General features: G+C 37.4%; 1 protein-coding gene across 6 annotated transcripts in view; it reads right to left on the bottom strand.

Moving 5' to 3' along the window:
* Positions 1–4,926: 4,926 nt before the first annotated feature.
* PKIA (cAMP-dependent protein kinase inhibitor alpha) overlaps positions 4,927–16,715 on the bottom strand; it is a 43,717-nt gene continuing 31,928 nt past the window's right edge. For all 6 annotated transcript variants that reach the window (XM_050892601.1, XM_050892603.1, XM_050892604.1 and 3 more), the window contains 2 exons: positions 12,634–12,811; positions 4,927–7,467 (listed from right to left, as the gene is read on the bottom strand). In XM_050892601.1, the coding sequence (XP_050748558.1) occupies positions 7,388–7,467; positions 12,634–12,784 (231 nt within the window). In that variant the 5' untranslated portion in view covers positions 12,785–12,811 and the 3' untranslated portion in view covers positions 4,927–7,387. The remainder of the gene's footprint in view (positions 7,468–12,633; positions 12,812–16,715) is intronic.

The raw sequence follows: 16,715 nt of genomic DNA on the forward strand, positions 1-16,715 counted from the left end.
CAGGTACTTAATTTCCTGATAGTAAAGGTCAGCAGGAAGGTACACAGTTTTGACTGTGCTGTCAGACTGATGAATGCAGGCTGGGATTCTGTGGGCTGTCCTCTTAGCAATCAGAGTTTGTATGAAGACAAGAGAATAATGCATTTCTGATTTCAGTTCATCTACTGGAATCAGTTGCAAGGCCTACTTTAAAACCCCAGTTTTATTTCCAGCAGTTATGGAGATCTTATTTGTGGGGTATGGATGTAGATCCTGAAGGAGCTCTGAAAAATAGTAGGTGTTTTAAGAGATTAAGGACAAAAGCCAAGCTTGTAATTCAATCATGTAAAAGATGCATTTACAATACTTTGCTCTCATGATTGCCAAAGAATTTTCTCAACACTTTAATCATCCCAGATCCACCGTGGCTGTTTCTACAGGTCGGTTTAATTTCTAATCCTTCTATTTAAAATACTACCCGGTGCCACCAGGAGGTGTCCGTGTGCTATTTATCGGTTACTTTCCGGGGTGCCTGCATTTTTTTTTTTTTTTTTCCGGGGGGGAGGGGGGGGCGGGGAGGGCTCCATAACAACGCCACAGTGGTAGCAGTTTCTATAGGGTCATTATTATTATTATATAGTGTTGGTGTTTGCACTTCCAAACAAATGAGGATGTTGTGTTTGTGTCCAGAGAGAGTTCTTAATTCTTTCCCTGGATGAGAAGAATTATAGATGAAAAAGACCTGTTAAGTCATCCATCTTCTTCCCTTACAGCATGCCCTGTTCTCTGAAGTATACTGTATAATGTATTGAGGATATCAGTCTGTTGCTAGGGAAATGATGACTATAATCAGATGTTACACAGTCTACATTTTGACTGCATTGCAGGATCAAAGATGAGGCTGTGGAAACGAAGATCTTTTAATGAAACACGTAAATTGTGTCCTATTTGCACTTGTGTATAACTTCCAGGATTAGTAAAAAGAGATGAGTGTATACTACAAAAAGCTAAATATCACACAGTATTTTTATGTTGCATATTCCCATTTGGTCTGTGATATTTAATTGGAAAATATCTAGCGCATTTTCAGTGTAAATATAGGCATAAAATATGTACAGATCCATAGTGATCCACAGGACATTACAAACAACTACAAGACATTCTATTACACTACAGCCTAAAGTAGTGCCGTATTTATTACCGCATGGATATTCAGAAGCATACGTTTGAGTGAATTGTAAATCTGATTTCATTTGAACATCAGATAGGAAGAAATAATTAGTTGATAAAATATGATCAGCCCTGCCTGGTGATACAATGTATGGTTCAGATGTATTCCACAGGGTCTCTTGAAAACCCTGTTCTGACCAAATTAAAATTCAGTGTGTTGCAACAGTCACAAGCACTACCTGCAGATGCTGTATGTGAGGGAGGGCAATGTGCAGGAGTGACACTTTTTTCATGGCTGTACAGTCAGATTGACTATTTCTGCTTTCTATTGCATCTTGCAATCAACGTGTGTTTTGATAAAGTGCGTGCCATCCTTGTTGAGGAGAAATCATTAGCCTGAAAAAGATTTCCAAATACAATGGTGTGTTGTATGGGTTATGGCCAAGCTTCTTAAAACATTAAGAGGTTTATAAATTCTCCAAATCTAATTTAGTAGTCACATTTCACTGAGGATATGTGTTCATACTTAAAAACTGCTTCTGTCTGTTTGCAGTATCCATGTTTGATGAACACAATGAGACTTAATTTACATGCTAATGCAACAAAACAGATGCAGAATAGATCAAATCACCTGCTAACACATGCATTATTTGGGCCACACCAGTACTGATTGAATGACAGGTAGCTTTAATCCCCTGATATTGGTTTGCAGAGCTGCTCAAGATTTGATCTCCCTACAAATATCTCCCATCCATCTCTCAGATGATATGTCACTATATCCTATTAATTACTGCTGAGTTACTTTTTTTTATTTCATCTCTCATCCTGTTGTATGTTAAAAACTGATTAATTTTTTTCAGGATCAAAAGGTGTTTCTTTCATGGAAGTAGATCTAAGCATTAACTGATTAACCATTGATACAATAGGTTTATTATTTAACAAATACAAAACACATTATCTGTCTTTGCTAGTGCAAGAAGGTAGTGTGGATTTTTTGCAAGCATTTTTGTCTGACATTTTGGGAGCGCTCAAGAGGATCTGCCTTGGTCAAGCCTGTATCAGGCTATCACCTATTACACTACACTCATGGATCAGCACCAGAGAATTTCTTAATAGCAAATAGGATTGAAAATGTATACTGATGGCTAATTTGCTAAAAGCTTACTTAAGAACTCATAAGCAAGCCATCACTAGCATTAGTCTTTTTATAAACACTTGGTTTCAGGGTACTGAAGCGTGCGTTGCCTGAAAATACCAAGAGATCATTTGTACACGTGTCATGAGTTGACAAGTCTGTCCTGCCCTCCATCCTAAAACATCAGCAGCTCCAAGCCATAATGTAAGAATCAATGTAAAAGGGTGGAGCGTGAAGTCCTGCTGCTTTCAGAAGACTGGGATGCTTCTTGTCAGCATGAGCGCACTATATTTGTGTTTAGCTTTACTCTCTGCTTTTAAGATTTGTTCATATTTTAACTCACTGTTAGATTTATTAGTCACACACAACAATAAGAACTGATTCAGCACCCTGTTATCCTATTTGTCCAGACCATTGTTTGGCCATTATTTTCTCTCAGACAGACATTGGCAGTAGGTTACATAAATAAAATAATAGTGGAAATGTGCCAAACATCCATATTGACCATCTCTGTCCTTATTCTCTTGCAGGAAAGAACAGAGTTCAGCCTGAGCCTGCAGAGAACAGTGAGAATGTTTCTGCTGCTACCTTGATTTCTATCATTTTCCTAGCTGTTAAAAGTTTTTGCTTTTCAGAGAGTATCCTGTATTCTAAGTTGTCTAAGAAGTCTCTCATTCTCTTTCATTAGAACCTGGTCTCAATTGTTTCAGGGTAAGGGCCACGGATTCACGCATGCTTCTGTTCTAAAGCGTGGCTGAAAACCTGAAGTTGGTTCTGAAGTCAAAATATCACCCGAGTTGAACAATTTGTCTTCTTTTTAGCTAAGACCAACACATCCTAACTGTCCATCATATGATGGAGGAAGCTATTTTCTGCATTGGGCTCTACCTGCCTTACTATTAAGAAGAGATATCCTCCTTATATTGCTGGCCTGTCTTCTTGAATTCACACTTCCTTCCTGGCTCTATTGCTTCTCTTGTGCTAAGAACTTTGAAGCAGATCCCCCTTTGTGCATTGATCAAAAAGATGAAGAGAAACAACCTTTCCACTACAAGACTTTAGTCAGTTAAATACACAGAAAATCCAATACAGCACTCCATATCCGTATATTTCTAGGGCATTACTTTACATGAGGGAAGCACAGGACAGAAAATAAACCAGCCAGGAAGAGAGGCAGAGCAAAACAAAGAAACAAGTCAGAGCAAAAATACAGCAGTTTAACATAGGAATACTGCAGAGGTAAGGCAAACTTCGTCAAAGTTGAGGTTACGTTACTGTGCTCAGTCTCAACAGCAGCTCTCAGTCTTTCCTTTGTACAAAATTCATTGATGTTTCTGAAACATAAAATATAAAGCACACCTGGAATTCTTCACTGTTTAGCTGAGGAAGGCATTCATACTGTAGAAGTTCCAGCTTAACCACTTTGGTCGTTGCTCCCCTCCTTCTGGGCACCAGATAATTTCATTATCCATTTGCAGGAAATCCAACGCTTCAGGACCTGTCACTCATACCAGGATACACTTTTTCCCACTTTAAAATTGTGGAAAAAACATGGCAAGGGAAATAGCAGGGATGAGTAGCAGGTACACTGACTTTTTTTTCATATTTATTTAATAATTGTTGTATGGAAGGTCATGGTGAACTTTTGGCTTAAAATGATAGTTTGATGAAATAATGGTATGTGCATGCTTGCTGCTGTCTTTTAATAGAAGCTTTTTGAAGCACATGGACAACATTAACAGAAATAAGCAGAAGAAAGAAATGCCGATATCTCTGTCCAATTCTAGTTCTATATTCTTTGTGTTTCAATTGGATGGAGAATCTAAACCCTGCAAGTGCAATGCTTGCGAACATAGTCATAGACTTTATTATGGGCAACAAGAACATGAGTACAGAGACTATTTTTTGAAGTGACGGGGCTGGCAGGGGGAACAAAGCACTGAAAACATACAACTAAAGAGACAGTAAAACAAACAAAAACACACCACCACCACCACAAAAACCCCAAAGCCAAACATTTAAGGAGTATTCTATTAAGCTGATAGTCCAGATCTAACTTTGTTGAGTTTATATAGCTTTTGGAGAGATCTTTCTAAGATAATCCTGGATTAAACAAACATTTAAATATTTTACCTATCATGAGAACAATAAAATATAAAGATGATACTGGAACAGAAGCCAAAGTGGCAGGCTTACTGAAAAAGATAACTAGCAAAGGGAAAAAATAACCCAGTCAAAGTCCGATTCTGCCATCAGTGTCCCTGTTATATGATGCAATTCCACAGAAGTAAAGATGTGACTATACTTGAACTAGCTCTTTTGTAATTGTTTGGGTAATAATAGTACTCAAGATACAGTGTGGTGATTTGGCACAGACTAACCACACGTTTAAATAAAGTGAGGCCTACTTATAGATGCTACAGAAATACCCCAAATAAAGAGAGCAAGCAGAGTTCAAGTGATAAAGCAAGCACTCATACACTTTTGGGGGATGAGAAACATAAACAGCCTTTTACTCTACTAAAATTAACAGCACTATTTTCCATCACAAAGAGATGCGTTTCAAAAACCAGCAAAGGCCTCCATAATTGTTTTAAAAAACAAAGAAAACAAGAGGAGAAATAGAAGAAACAGGTACAAAATAGAGAGGAAAGGCTGAAATGAATTTTATTTCACAACACAGAAGAATTAAGAAGGAAAGTGTATTGAAATAAAAGAAAAGCACCGAAGGAAAATAAGGAAAACGAACACTTTAATGTACTGTAATTACTTATTCCACTATTGCCTTTTTTCACAACATTTTATTGATGATGTTTCATGAATCATCAATAAAGTAACACTATAAAAAGCCCTAGAAACTTATTTCCTTCTGTTGTTTGTGCTAGATTGACAGTAGTCCATGACAAAGGGGCAACCAGTTCAGCTTGAAGATTTGATGCAAGAGCAAGGGGGGGGAAATAATTTAAAAAAAGATCAATAATAATGTGTTAACTTTGAAAGGAACACCAAGTGAAAAAAATGAATAAATAATTAGTTTAAGGGTAACAGTATTTTCAAAGCAAATGGACTACTTCTGTTACCAAGAAGATAGGGCATTTGACAGCTAGTAAGACAGCGAGGCATTCAGCTTCCAAACAATAAAAGGTGAGAGTTAATATTACACTAATGAGCCACAAGCATACTGCTGGCTTGTTTTTTATTAACACTAACAAATGAGCTCATAATACTGATCAGAAGTGGGTTTTTTTTCTCCACACATCTCACAAAAGAATTTCAGGTGACAAGTACTATGATACATATGGTAGAAACAAACAGCTGTGGCCACAAAGATGTTTTGTTAACTGATGATTAATATATTCAGGAAGCAATCACACTATTCATTAGTAAAAGTTTACAAACATTAAAAAGTGCATAACATTTGAAACCAACAACAACACAAAAATATATATAATATATATACTATATATAAAGAAAGTGACATCACCTCCTGTTAATAAAAGAAAACAAATCTTCTGACTTTGTGATCGGTGCTTATGTGATTGCCATGGTTTACTACTCAGTCACTCTCTTTACTCACCTTAGTCACACAGAGGTGTGGCTGCCCCATTTTGCAGTATTCAGCCTCATGTATGGCCTTGTCTATTGGGGTGGGATGGGGGGAAGGAAATCAATCAGCATAGCTACTGCAGAATAGGTTCTTAATTTGTAGATATTTTAAGTAATCCCCTGGATGGACAAGCTATCCTTGTATTTCAATGAAGGTCCAGTTTGGACTGTCATTTTGGAATAACTGAAATGGGAAAAATCCGGTCTTTTGGGTGCTAGATGCCAAGTCTCTCACTTCCCTTTCCACCTCCTAGCCAAAAGGCTGCTGTACCAGCTTCTAGCACTTGGCTGTACCTGGTGCATCAGTAACAGGCTGTGCAAACTCAACAGCCTGATCAACTGAGGCAAAGGCAAGGAATAGAAAAAAATAGTCCCCTTGGTTGGATCCAGCCCATGATCCACTAGTTGGACTATCCTGCAATCTAAAACTCATTTCAGAATACATAATTGGCAATAACCTATGCCAGTTATTTTTCCGTGTGTAAACAAGGCCCATCTTTAACAATGTGAACCAGGAAAATCTCTAGCACCACGGAATTTGTTTGAATTTTAACCCATATAAGGTTATAAATGTATTCTTAAAACTACCATAACAATAAAATACTTGGACTAACATTTTAAAAAAATATCTCAGAGAAAGATTACGAAATTGGGAGTAAAATTAGAAAAATGGGGAAGAATAACATAAAAGATTCAATTTGAGTCTCTGATATGCAACTAACTACAGGCAAGTGGTAAAACTGTACCAAGGACAGAAAACACGCTGAAGTATTCACATTAACAAATCGTTTTGAAGGCTCATCTAGTAACAAATTAGAGTGTTGCTGAGTCATTTAAGTTTCGGCATAATCAATTTAGCGGTTGACGTTTTAAATCTATCATGTGCACATCACCACATTATGCAAAAAACAAGCCCTTTCAAAACGCGTGGTAGAAAAATTCACAGTAACAGAAATATTCTTCATAAGCAGTTGAGAAGGGGCAGTGTGGAGCATCTAAGTCGTACAATACAAAAACCATTGTAAATAACAGAGCTGTAAAACAGACGCAAAGTTCTAAAAACAGTGCTTTCTTTACAGTTCTTTTAATGGGTGAACACTTTGGCCAGAGAATTTTAAACTCTGAGGATCACACAAGCCTTTGCTTAAGATACACAATTAGATCCTCTGACATTTCAAAGGCCATTTGCTACAAGATTTACCTGTTCTGCTTTCTAAAAGTGTTCCCATCAAGTAGTCATTATGAAGGGATCCATCTGATGACACTATCCCAAGAAATCAATACATGTTCAACCATCGCTAATGACAGAGGTAGAGAAAATTCTGTCTTCTGCCACAGCTTGTACCCCCATTTTTAGCATTGTGTTGAGTGGGTTCCAGCAGTGAAGACACATGCACTTTCTTTTCCACCAGCTTGCTCATGGAAACAAATTTGTTCCAGCATGCTCTTGTAGTCTGAAAACATCCAGCAGCTGCTCCAGTCGATCAAAGTCGGATGTCAGCTTTCTTGCTTTGCTGCCTCTCCTTGGGCCTCCCCGGTTTGCTCACTTGGATTTCGTTGTGCATCTCCTTCTCCTTCTATAACATACAAGAAAAGGACGAGTGACCCACCCTAAAACAAAGAGGTCTTCCTCCCACAACCCCAACTGTTCATCCACCAGTCTCAAAAACAAAGTAAAAAGAAATTGAAACTGAAATCTTGCATTAAATATGAAACCTTTTACTACTAAGATTGCCATACTTTGCATCTCAAGAGACACCTTCAAAAACAAATTCCTAGCTGCAATCACCACTATCATTTTAAGTAGATGCAACTACTTAAGAGATGCAACTTCAATAAAAACAGTAATTTGTTAAAGCTGTTTTTGTTCTGTGCGTCCATTTTCAGTACCATGCCCCACAGCGTTCCAGCTGTCTCACTGCAAACCACAGAACGATCTAAGGAATAGAAAACATCTTACAGTGGCACAGTGAGCAGACAACTCATAAAGCCTGTCTAAAGAAGGGTAAGAAGTGCATTGACAATGGTGTATTAGTACCTATATGCAAAGTATTGTATTTCACCTAATGATTAAAGACCAAACAGGTTCAGACAGCTGGAAGCTAAGTGCAAGTAAGACAGAAGTCCCTGAACACTGGACTAATTAGCTCCAGGAAGATAATAAGGAATAATGTTAAGACATAAGTTGTCTCTTGTGTCTTGCACGGATTCCGAGTAATTTGTATTGAACTGGCTTCATACAGTAGTTAAGAGAAGAAAATTCCGTGGACTGAGTTGTAAAGAGGTCTAAGTAGAGGTAATAGTGCCTCTTAGTTTTAACCTATAGATCTTTAGAATAAAGGCAGGGTCCTCAATACAGATATTTATTGTTTCCCCATTTCAAATCACACTGTACATCTGCAGCTTTATTTCTGTTTAGAGAAATAAGCACCATAAGTACCTTCTCTTTTCTATATAGAAGAAATGGCACATTGCTAATGGAAAAAAAGTTCTTTGCATTGCAAAGAACATTGCAAAAAACTCAGACATGATAGCTGTGTTTTGTGCATGCACTGAGTATTTAGGTGGCAAAATGCCTCAGAGGGTATTGGTAATTATAAAATTCAACCTGATGAAGAGTTGTATGGAAGGTTGATTAACCTATTAAACAGTGAGGTTTGTTCTATTCATTATGGGTTGAGTAATAAATAAAAACTTGTTTTGCAAGGCACTTTCTCAGAAAACTATTTCTCCGTATTATCTCCCACATTACAAAGGATTCCATCAGGATGGATCTACATGCAATTATTTCCTATTGGACAGAAATCCCTTTTGCCCAAGTTGTCCAAACACTTTCTACAAAGCCTCCTACATTTGTTCTGATACTGCAAAAGTCCAGATGAGTGGAATCTGATTTTTTTATTCCTTTTTTGCCTGCTCTGTACTCCATTTATTCTGACTACTAGGAAGTCTTTAATATCCCTCATACTATCTGGGCAAGTCAAGCTTTCCTGAAAGAATTCTTATTTAAAAAAAAAAAAAAAAAAGACAAGAGTGAAAAAACCTTGCAAAGTATTTGTGTTTAAAAGAAAAATCATCCTGGACACGAAGCCCAAACATTTCACTACCTAAATGTTAAGCATAGTGCATAAAGATTCAGAGAAAGAGCACTAAGGTTCTAATATACCACTTAAAAGATTTTCTCAACTCACTGAAAAAACTCACTAGTCTAAATCCATTTAATCTATAATACACTGACCTGGTACTGCAGACTTTATCTTTCTGCTGGCAGAGCTCTCCTACCAAAGGCCTTAAAATATGTTTACGGAAATAATTTTGCTTCTAAGTTTTGAGAATCCCAAAATTGCCTAAGCACACTCTTGAACTATTCTTGCTTCAAAACATGATGGCTATAAGCTCTTGTAAGAGTTGCGATTTTTACACAGCATTTTGAAACCAACAGGCAGTATTATGCCCCATCCCTGGAAGTGTTCAAGGCCAGGCTGGATGGGGCTTTGAGCAGCCTGGTCTAGTGGAAGGTATCCCTGCCCATGGCAGCAGGGTTGGAACTAGATGATCTTTAAGGTCCCTTCCAACCCATACCATTCTATGATTCTACGATTAAAAAACCCCAAACCAAATAATATGACACTGTAAGCCATAATACAGTTGTGTGAGCTGGTAAACTAGCAACAGTTTCTAGTTCTGCTAATGTGCAGCTTTTAACTCATTTGTCTTCCTGTACCATTACTGACTCTTCAGTGCCTATCAGTGTTCCCAATGCTTACACCTAAAACATTTCTACCATGAACCAAAATCACTTTTAATCACACATTTCTACAATCAGTCCTTCATTCCAGTTCTGTATGACTTCAACGCCTCTACTATCCCCAGTTTTTTTATAGATGGTTGGACCATTACAACTTTCACAAGGAAGTCTCCTTTCCACTTCTGCACTGAATCTGTGTTCTGTGGCATATCTGCAGACACCTAGAAAACCAGCAGTTTCTTTTAGAGATTAGACTTGCAGAGACTGGTCCTCGTTCTTCATTGCACTTCTTTACTACTTTATTTAGCTACAATAACCTGTAAGATGATCTGAATATAAAGTTTCTTAGAATTGCATTTGTTACCTTGAGAGAGAGTCGAGCAGGTGAGCTATCTGCTGATTTCCCTACTAAAAAAATCTTTCTTTTGCCTTCTGTCTTATGATTTCTGTTGCAGTTTGCTACTTAACAGATGTACACAGTGTAGCTTTTACTAAATTTAGATACAATGGGTTGCCACAGAGTACTTGGAACCTATATTTTGAAGTTTGGTAAATATGTCCGTTCTATAGATATTAGCAGGTTGTTCGCTTATTATGGACAAAGAACACTGGAACAGTTGTTATATGTACAGTAACTATATGTATTATACATAATTATGCAGTAAACTCTTGATTATCTGTCACTGTGGTTATCATCAGTGAGGGGATTACCAGCACCCACTTCAGGTATCAAATAGTGTATGACAGAAAATACGTGGTCTTTGAACAAGGCCTCACTGCCTAATGCCATTCAAAGCTGTTCCTGTTCTTTACAGGAAATGTATCTGCAGGCTTTTCAAAGTGAATGTACTGAATATGCTTGGGTAGCTTAATTTACATATGTTTTATAATAACCTTTTTTTTTTTGTTTTAATCTGCATTATCCTACTCTGCCATTACTCCATGCAGTTGAAAGCAAATGTACTTGCACTTTTGCAAGAAAACGCATATAGATGTAATAAGAATAAAAGAAAAAAAAAAAGAATAACAGCTTGATGTCTATATTTGTATAATTAGGTAGTACTTAGCATAAATTGTTTGACATGCACCTTGAAAGAAATAAGATATAACCCCCAAACATGTGTTTTCCTCATAATCCTGTCAGATGTGATGCATATATGCATCCCACAAGCACTAGTACATTCTGAACCGGAATTTGGGATGCAAAATATTTTTTAGCCTCTCTTTGGTTTTGAAAGACATGATGGGATGATACACTAATACTCACACAAATGATAATGCAATGCATTTTCCAATATTTGTGGTTTGGAGGCTTTTATCCGGCACCTAGGTGTACTAATAATACAAAATGTAAATATAATTTCACCATATCCAATTCAAACTGCATAACCTCCTGAAGAAGTATGCAGGCATTTTGTGTATCTACTACCTAAAGTAATTTTATGAGCAACTCTGTACACTTTTCTGCAATGATTAAGTTACCCAAGCTGCTAAAGAGGTCTGCAAGAGAAACTAAACAGACTCCTGAATTATGTATTAAAAATTAGGCTAACAGTTATTTAAACCATTCGCATCACTACAGAGCTAACTGCATGTACAAAATGCATACCAACATATATTACAGACACAAAGTCACATTCTTTTTATAGCTCACAAAACACAGTTCTGGCTTACAATCACTCCAACAGCTTAACTTAAAAGTAGGGATTGTTTATATCTTCTAAATGGACAAGATCAAAGACAATTTTGATAAGTGTAAATTTGAGACTGAAGAAAATTAAAGCAAGAAGGAAGGTTGGCATTATGCATTTCAAATGCCACCGACTTTATATTTTTCCAATATTTTACACGTATCCCCACATTAAAATAAATAGACACACCTACACACATACTAATAAAGCTTTTCTTTTTAAATAGAAAAAAAATTAAAGGCCCTGCCCAGCTAGAATTGCATGCATCTAGAAGCTATAGGCCCCAAATTAGCAACTGCAGAAGGAATGACTTAAGATGTACATTAATCTGAAAGCCAAAGAAAGAATCCCCCCTCCAAACAGTACTACAACCACCCAAACATCACGCTGCCCACATCTGGTTGTCCAATGATGAGACTGCCTCTCAGAACTTTTGTTGTTGCCTCTGAGAAAAATATGTGCACAAACAGGGCGGCTGCTTATCAACAGTTTGTTCTTTGCCACATTTGTTTTCTTCTGCTATTATTAAAATAAGCATAAGACTTCTTTCCTAAGAACTGAAAAGGGCTTTCAAATATCTGCAAGATCCATTCATTAACCCCCACCCACGTAACATGAAGATAATTACACAGCCATATTACTATTTTTGTTTAATGTAAGGCCCTTCAGCATACACTGTCCCTCCTTCCTCTCAACTGAAGGTGCACAACCAGCTAAAAATTTTGGTAATATCAGAGGTGAAGACTGAGGACTGCATTAGTCCTAATCACCTTAAAAGAAGGACAAAGTATCAGCAGAAAGGGGAAAGAGACAATTTACCCAAAAACAAAGATCCAGGTAAAACAACCAACAATGCATTGCTATTGCTCTGTCCTCTGGCAGCTGAACACAAAATTAATCTCCACAATAACCTTTCACGCAGACACATGGCTTCTCCTACAGGCTTCACACCAGAGAGCTGCCATTAAAGGATATTATGAAGAGCTGGGTCTTAATAAAGACTTCCTTATTTTCTTCCTTAATACTCGATTTTCCATAAAATTTATCCTGATATGGACCCTACCACTAGGCACTCACTGCAGAATGACTTATCTTTTTTCAGTAATATGTTGTACTTGCAAATAACCACCCTTCCCATTTATGAAATCTGGGCTTCTTATTGCACACAACCCCTGCTGATCAGAAAAAAATATTTTTGTTACTGCGGGACAAGGGAATAATGCATGCACAGAAACCATGTTTTGTGTATTACTCTCTTCATTTTAGTTTTAAATAAATATAATAAAAGACCAAAATGTACTCACCTGCTTTGTTTATATCAAGCTCTGATAACTTTAAGGCTAGTTCACTAGAGTTCCCACCCGGAGAGGACACAAGTATGTCATGTAACGCATTTCTTCTACCTGTTCTTCCTGAAGCAATAAAGTCTGCATATGTAGATTCCACATCAGTCATTGCTAACAAATATCCACATAGCAGTACCTGGATGGAGGGGGGAGGAAAAAAAAAAACAAAACAAAACAAAAGAAGAACAACACTTAGACCACCAGAAAAACAGATAACGTTATGGAACAGGAATAGAAGAACTAGAGGGTTCTCATTGTGGAGCAGATTGGCTAAGCAGCAAAAGAAGATGCCTCAGTCTCAAAATTTGGAGAAATTAGAGAAGAGAGAGAGTAGAAAGCAAAAAAGGTGTGTGGATTTTATGCAATCTGTATTCAACAGTATTTTAAACAACTTCTTTTTTCATACTTCATAAAGTGCTAGTGAGTACTTTATAAAAGCAATGACCTCAGCAACATAATTTCTTTATAGAGCTGTCTCTGCTTTTAATATTAGCTGGGAAGTAGGAGGTAGGTAGGGGGTGGAACAAAGTTCTTTTCTGCACAAAAAGCAGAGCGTAAGGAGTAAGAAAGTACAAATCGATAATGCTTTTGCATGCAGAACACTGTGCTCATACACAGGCACAGCTATGTTTTGTGTATTTTCCTTTCTGTTAGTATGATTAGTTTTGGCATTGTATATAGACCTCTTCAGACTCAACTAATTTATTTTGGTGTGGTAGTTGCACAAAAGCAAATGCATTACCATAAAGTCACTGAAATGAGTGGAGACATGCTAACAGAGCAAGCAGAATAGCTAAACGACTCAAAACTTCTTTTCATTAGAAAATAATTCTTTCTCATGTTATTATGGAATAATGTGATGATGTGCATTAATGTAAGATCTGCCAAAGATACAAGGAAACTCTTATTTCAAACTCAGTAAAAGAAACATTTGCATCCCTGCTGGAGTATCTGCTGTAGATCTAACCTGTTAGGATTTTTTTTTCTTTTTCTTAATTTATAGAATTGTAATCAGAGACGGGGGGGGGAGGGGGCAGGGGGGAAGGGGAGGTGCTTTCTTTTGCTGATCACACTGCTTTTACTGTAGTTCCATTTGTACTCATCTAAGGTTTCCTGCAAAAAGCTAGGCTACCATGCTTCAAATGTAGCTTCCCTCACGTTTTATGTTTGGATGTAGTATAGGAATCAGGGAAGCCTTCTGCTAGAGCAGTACTCCAAAGAAAAGAAGTACTAGGGAATAACTAAACAAAAACAGCACCCCCACAGCTGTATGCTTCCTTCATTTCTAAGCAGTATTTCTGTGGTTTTGTATAGTGCAGAGAGAGGAGTGGGCCATAAGGGCAACATTGCACAGTTGCATACAGTGAGAAGCATTAGCTATTGTTACTAAAGTAGCTGAAACTTCACATTTGCATAGAGTGTACAAATCTTTTTAATCAGTTCCTCCTGCAGTTGCTGGACACTGAAGAAGCTCCTGAATTCATCACAAACACTAACAGCAGCAAAAGATTCTCCTTTGTCTCTTTAAATGAAAAGAAAAAAACCCTAACTTTTATAAACACTTTTTATTTTAAAAATAGATACATAAAAGACGACAGCCTACCCTTCCCCACCCTCAACTCTGAGTAACTTCACAAATCCTGTCCATTCTTCATCTTCATTCTAGTCCTCACCTCCCCAACTTCAGTCAGCTGTATGAGGCTGTACATACGATGTGCCTGAGAAGCCAAGAAAAGGGTTCTACATCATATTTTATTTAGTCTAAATATAACTATATCAAGTATCATTGCAAGACTGACTGACTTAAAAAGAAGTTCATTGCTATCAAGCTTCGGTGTCCCATGCCAAATGCTGAATGGCTGACAGGATAGTTTTACTCCTATGAACAACTACTATGAAACAGGACACTGTTTTAAAAAAAAGAACAAAAAAACAACCCCCAAAAAACCAACCCCCAAAACCTAACAACAAACACCTAGGGAACGGAAAGAGGTCAGCATTGACTGAAAGCCTGCCTGACACACATAAAGTAATGTGGTGCCTCTCAATTAACAAATGCTTTCATGACCATGACAGCATGTGCATTTCTTCCCATGAAGTGCCCTCTTCTTGAAACACTGTAAGAATATTGAAGCAAATGAGCCGTCTACCATTTGTTCTCTGCCCAAGGTGCAGACATTGCAATGCCAAATATATCACCTATGTAGTAATGAAGCACATAACTTGCAAAGGTGAAGGGAAACAGTGAAGACAGTTGCGATAAGGTAAGTCTGAAAGCTTGTGCTGTTTTCTGATCTGACCTGTTCACTGAAGAGTATCATCCAGCAAGATCAGAAGATAAAAGATTTTAAGTGAAACTTACATGAGTTCTATTTGTTCATGCCTATTATTGCAACTGGCCTGTAGAAAAGGAAGTGCAAAACCTGAAAGTAATCAGGTACAGTAATCAGTACAGGCTTGGATTTTGTCATTAGTGTTGCGCCAGTCCAAAGTCAGAGCTATCACTCCTACGAAGACATTAATTTCATTTTAGCACAGAAAAAACACCACATAGAAGAATATTCTTTTGCAACTTTGGAAGCTACATATCAGTGCATCAGGAACAGAATAAGCAGAGAAGACTATGACTGAGGTGGAACAAGCCATAGGGCTGTAAGGCTGGCAAAATGAACAACGTTGTACTCCATGAGCAATTCTCTGGACTGCACAAACTGCACTCCACAGAATACTCTTCTGTAAGATTATATTGAAACATTCCATAAAACATGGAGAGCACCAGGGGAAATCTCAAGCTTATTTAATTTTAGCTATGAAACAAGCTATAAAGCCATAGGAATATGTGCTTGGAGAACTTTGTTTTAAATGTTCATTTTCTATAGGCTCAATATGGCATTACTAACAACATTCTGATCAAAAAAGACTGTTACCAAACATACATTTATTAACACTTCCAAGTTTTCCTGTCTGCATCTTCTCCTAAATACAAAACAGAATGGTGTTTGATATTGGCATTATCTTGAGACATTACCGCATAAATATGGAACTCCACTGACGTCACCCAGGAGCTCCCCTTCCAATGAATGGCTCAGTGCCCAGCAGTCTGTACTTATTCACTGAACCAGTCATTAAGGAATTACCATTCACTCCAAAAAACCTTTTTTTCCTTCAGTCTCTTTGGAAGAGTGGAATTTGCTAATAATTCTGTGAAATATAATTTGAATTTCCTAGCTAATTGCATTAACAGATATTCCTGTGTTAAAGATTGTGGTCGCAGTCCCTCTAGTTCTACTAATTTTTTTTTTTTTTAAAGTTGCAAACCCAGTACTCTGTTACATGGTATTGAACTGAAACAAGAAGGCTGCAAACCTCACTGCTTCTGCCAACTGAACGAGCAAACTAAAGAAAGCAGTTCTGTGAACATAAGGACTAATGAAACCTGCTATTGCAGGATTGGATTGCTTGGTAACGGATAAGATACTATCCCATCTGAAGTCTCCCCCAGCTGTGCTTTGTCTTTCTCTCCATGTAGGGTCACTATGCCTGATAATGGGTTAGAGTTTGCAATACAGCCCTGGGGATTTTCATATGGCATCTTTCCTTTCCTCAGCTTCCTACTTTCAGAAAACTTCTAGAAATGTGGGTATCTTAGACTTCTGTCTCTTTCCCCTCCCAACTCCTTCCTCCCAAAGAAAGTTGTGCTGAAAATTAGTTGAAAGCACTTAAAGAATAATGGAGGATGAGGAAGGTAGATAGGCATAGTTGCTATCTTGGATTTTAGTCAGTGTAACAAGACATCTCTGTATTATTAATGAATATTTTGGATAACATATACTGCAAAAGGCCTACTTCTATATCCTATGCAAATGAAGAGGTTTTACAGGTAAGCATCATAAGGGGTAGAATTAGTATCCAGAGAATGCAGGAGGAGAAAAGAAGGATGACCAGAACAGTATAATTTAATAGGTACAGAAAGAATCAGTATTTGTGTTTTCAGAAAGTTCACGGAATACTCCTTGATCTCCACAATCCAATTTCAGTGT

The sequence above is a fragment of the Gymnogyps californianus genome, chromosome 2, assembly GCF_018139145.2.
Source record: "Gymnogyps californianus isolate 813 chromosome 2, ASM1813914v2, whole genome shotgun sequence".
NCBI classification, from domain to species: Eukaryota; Metazoa; Chordata; class Aves; order Accipitriformes; family Cathartidae; genus Gymnogyps; species Gymnogyps californianus.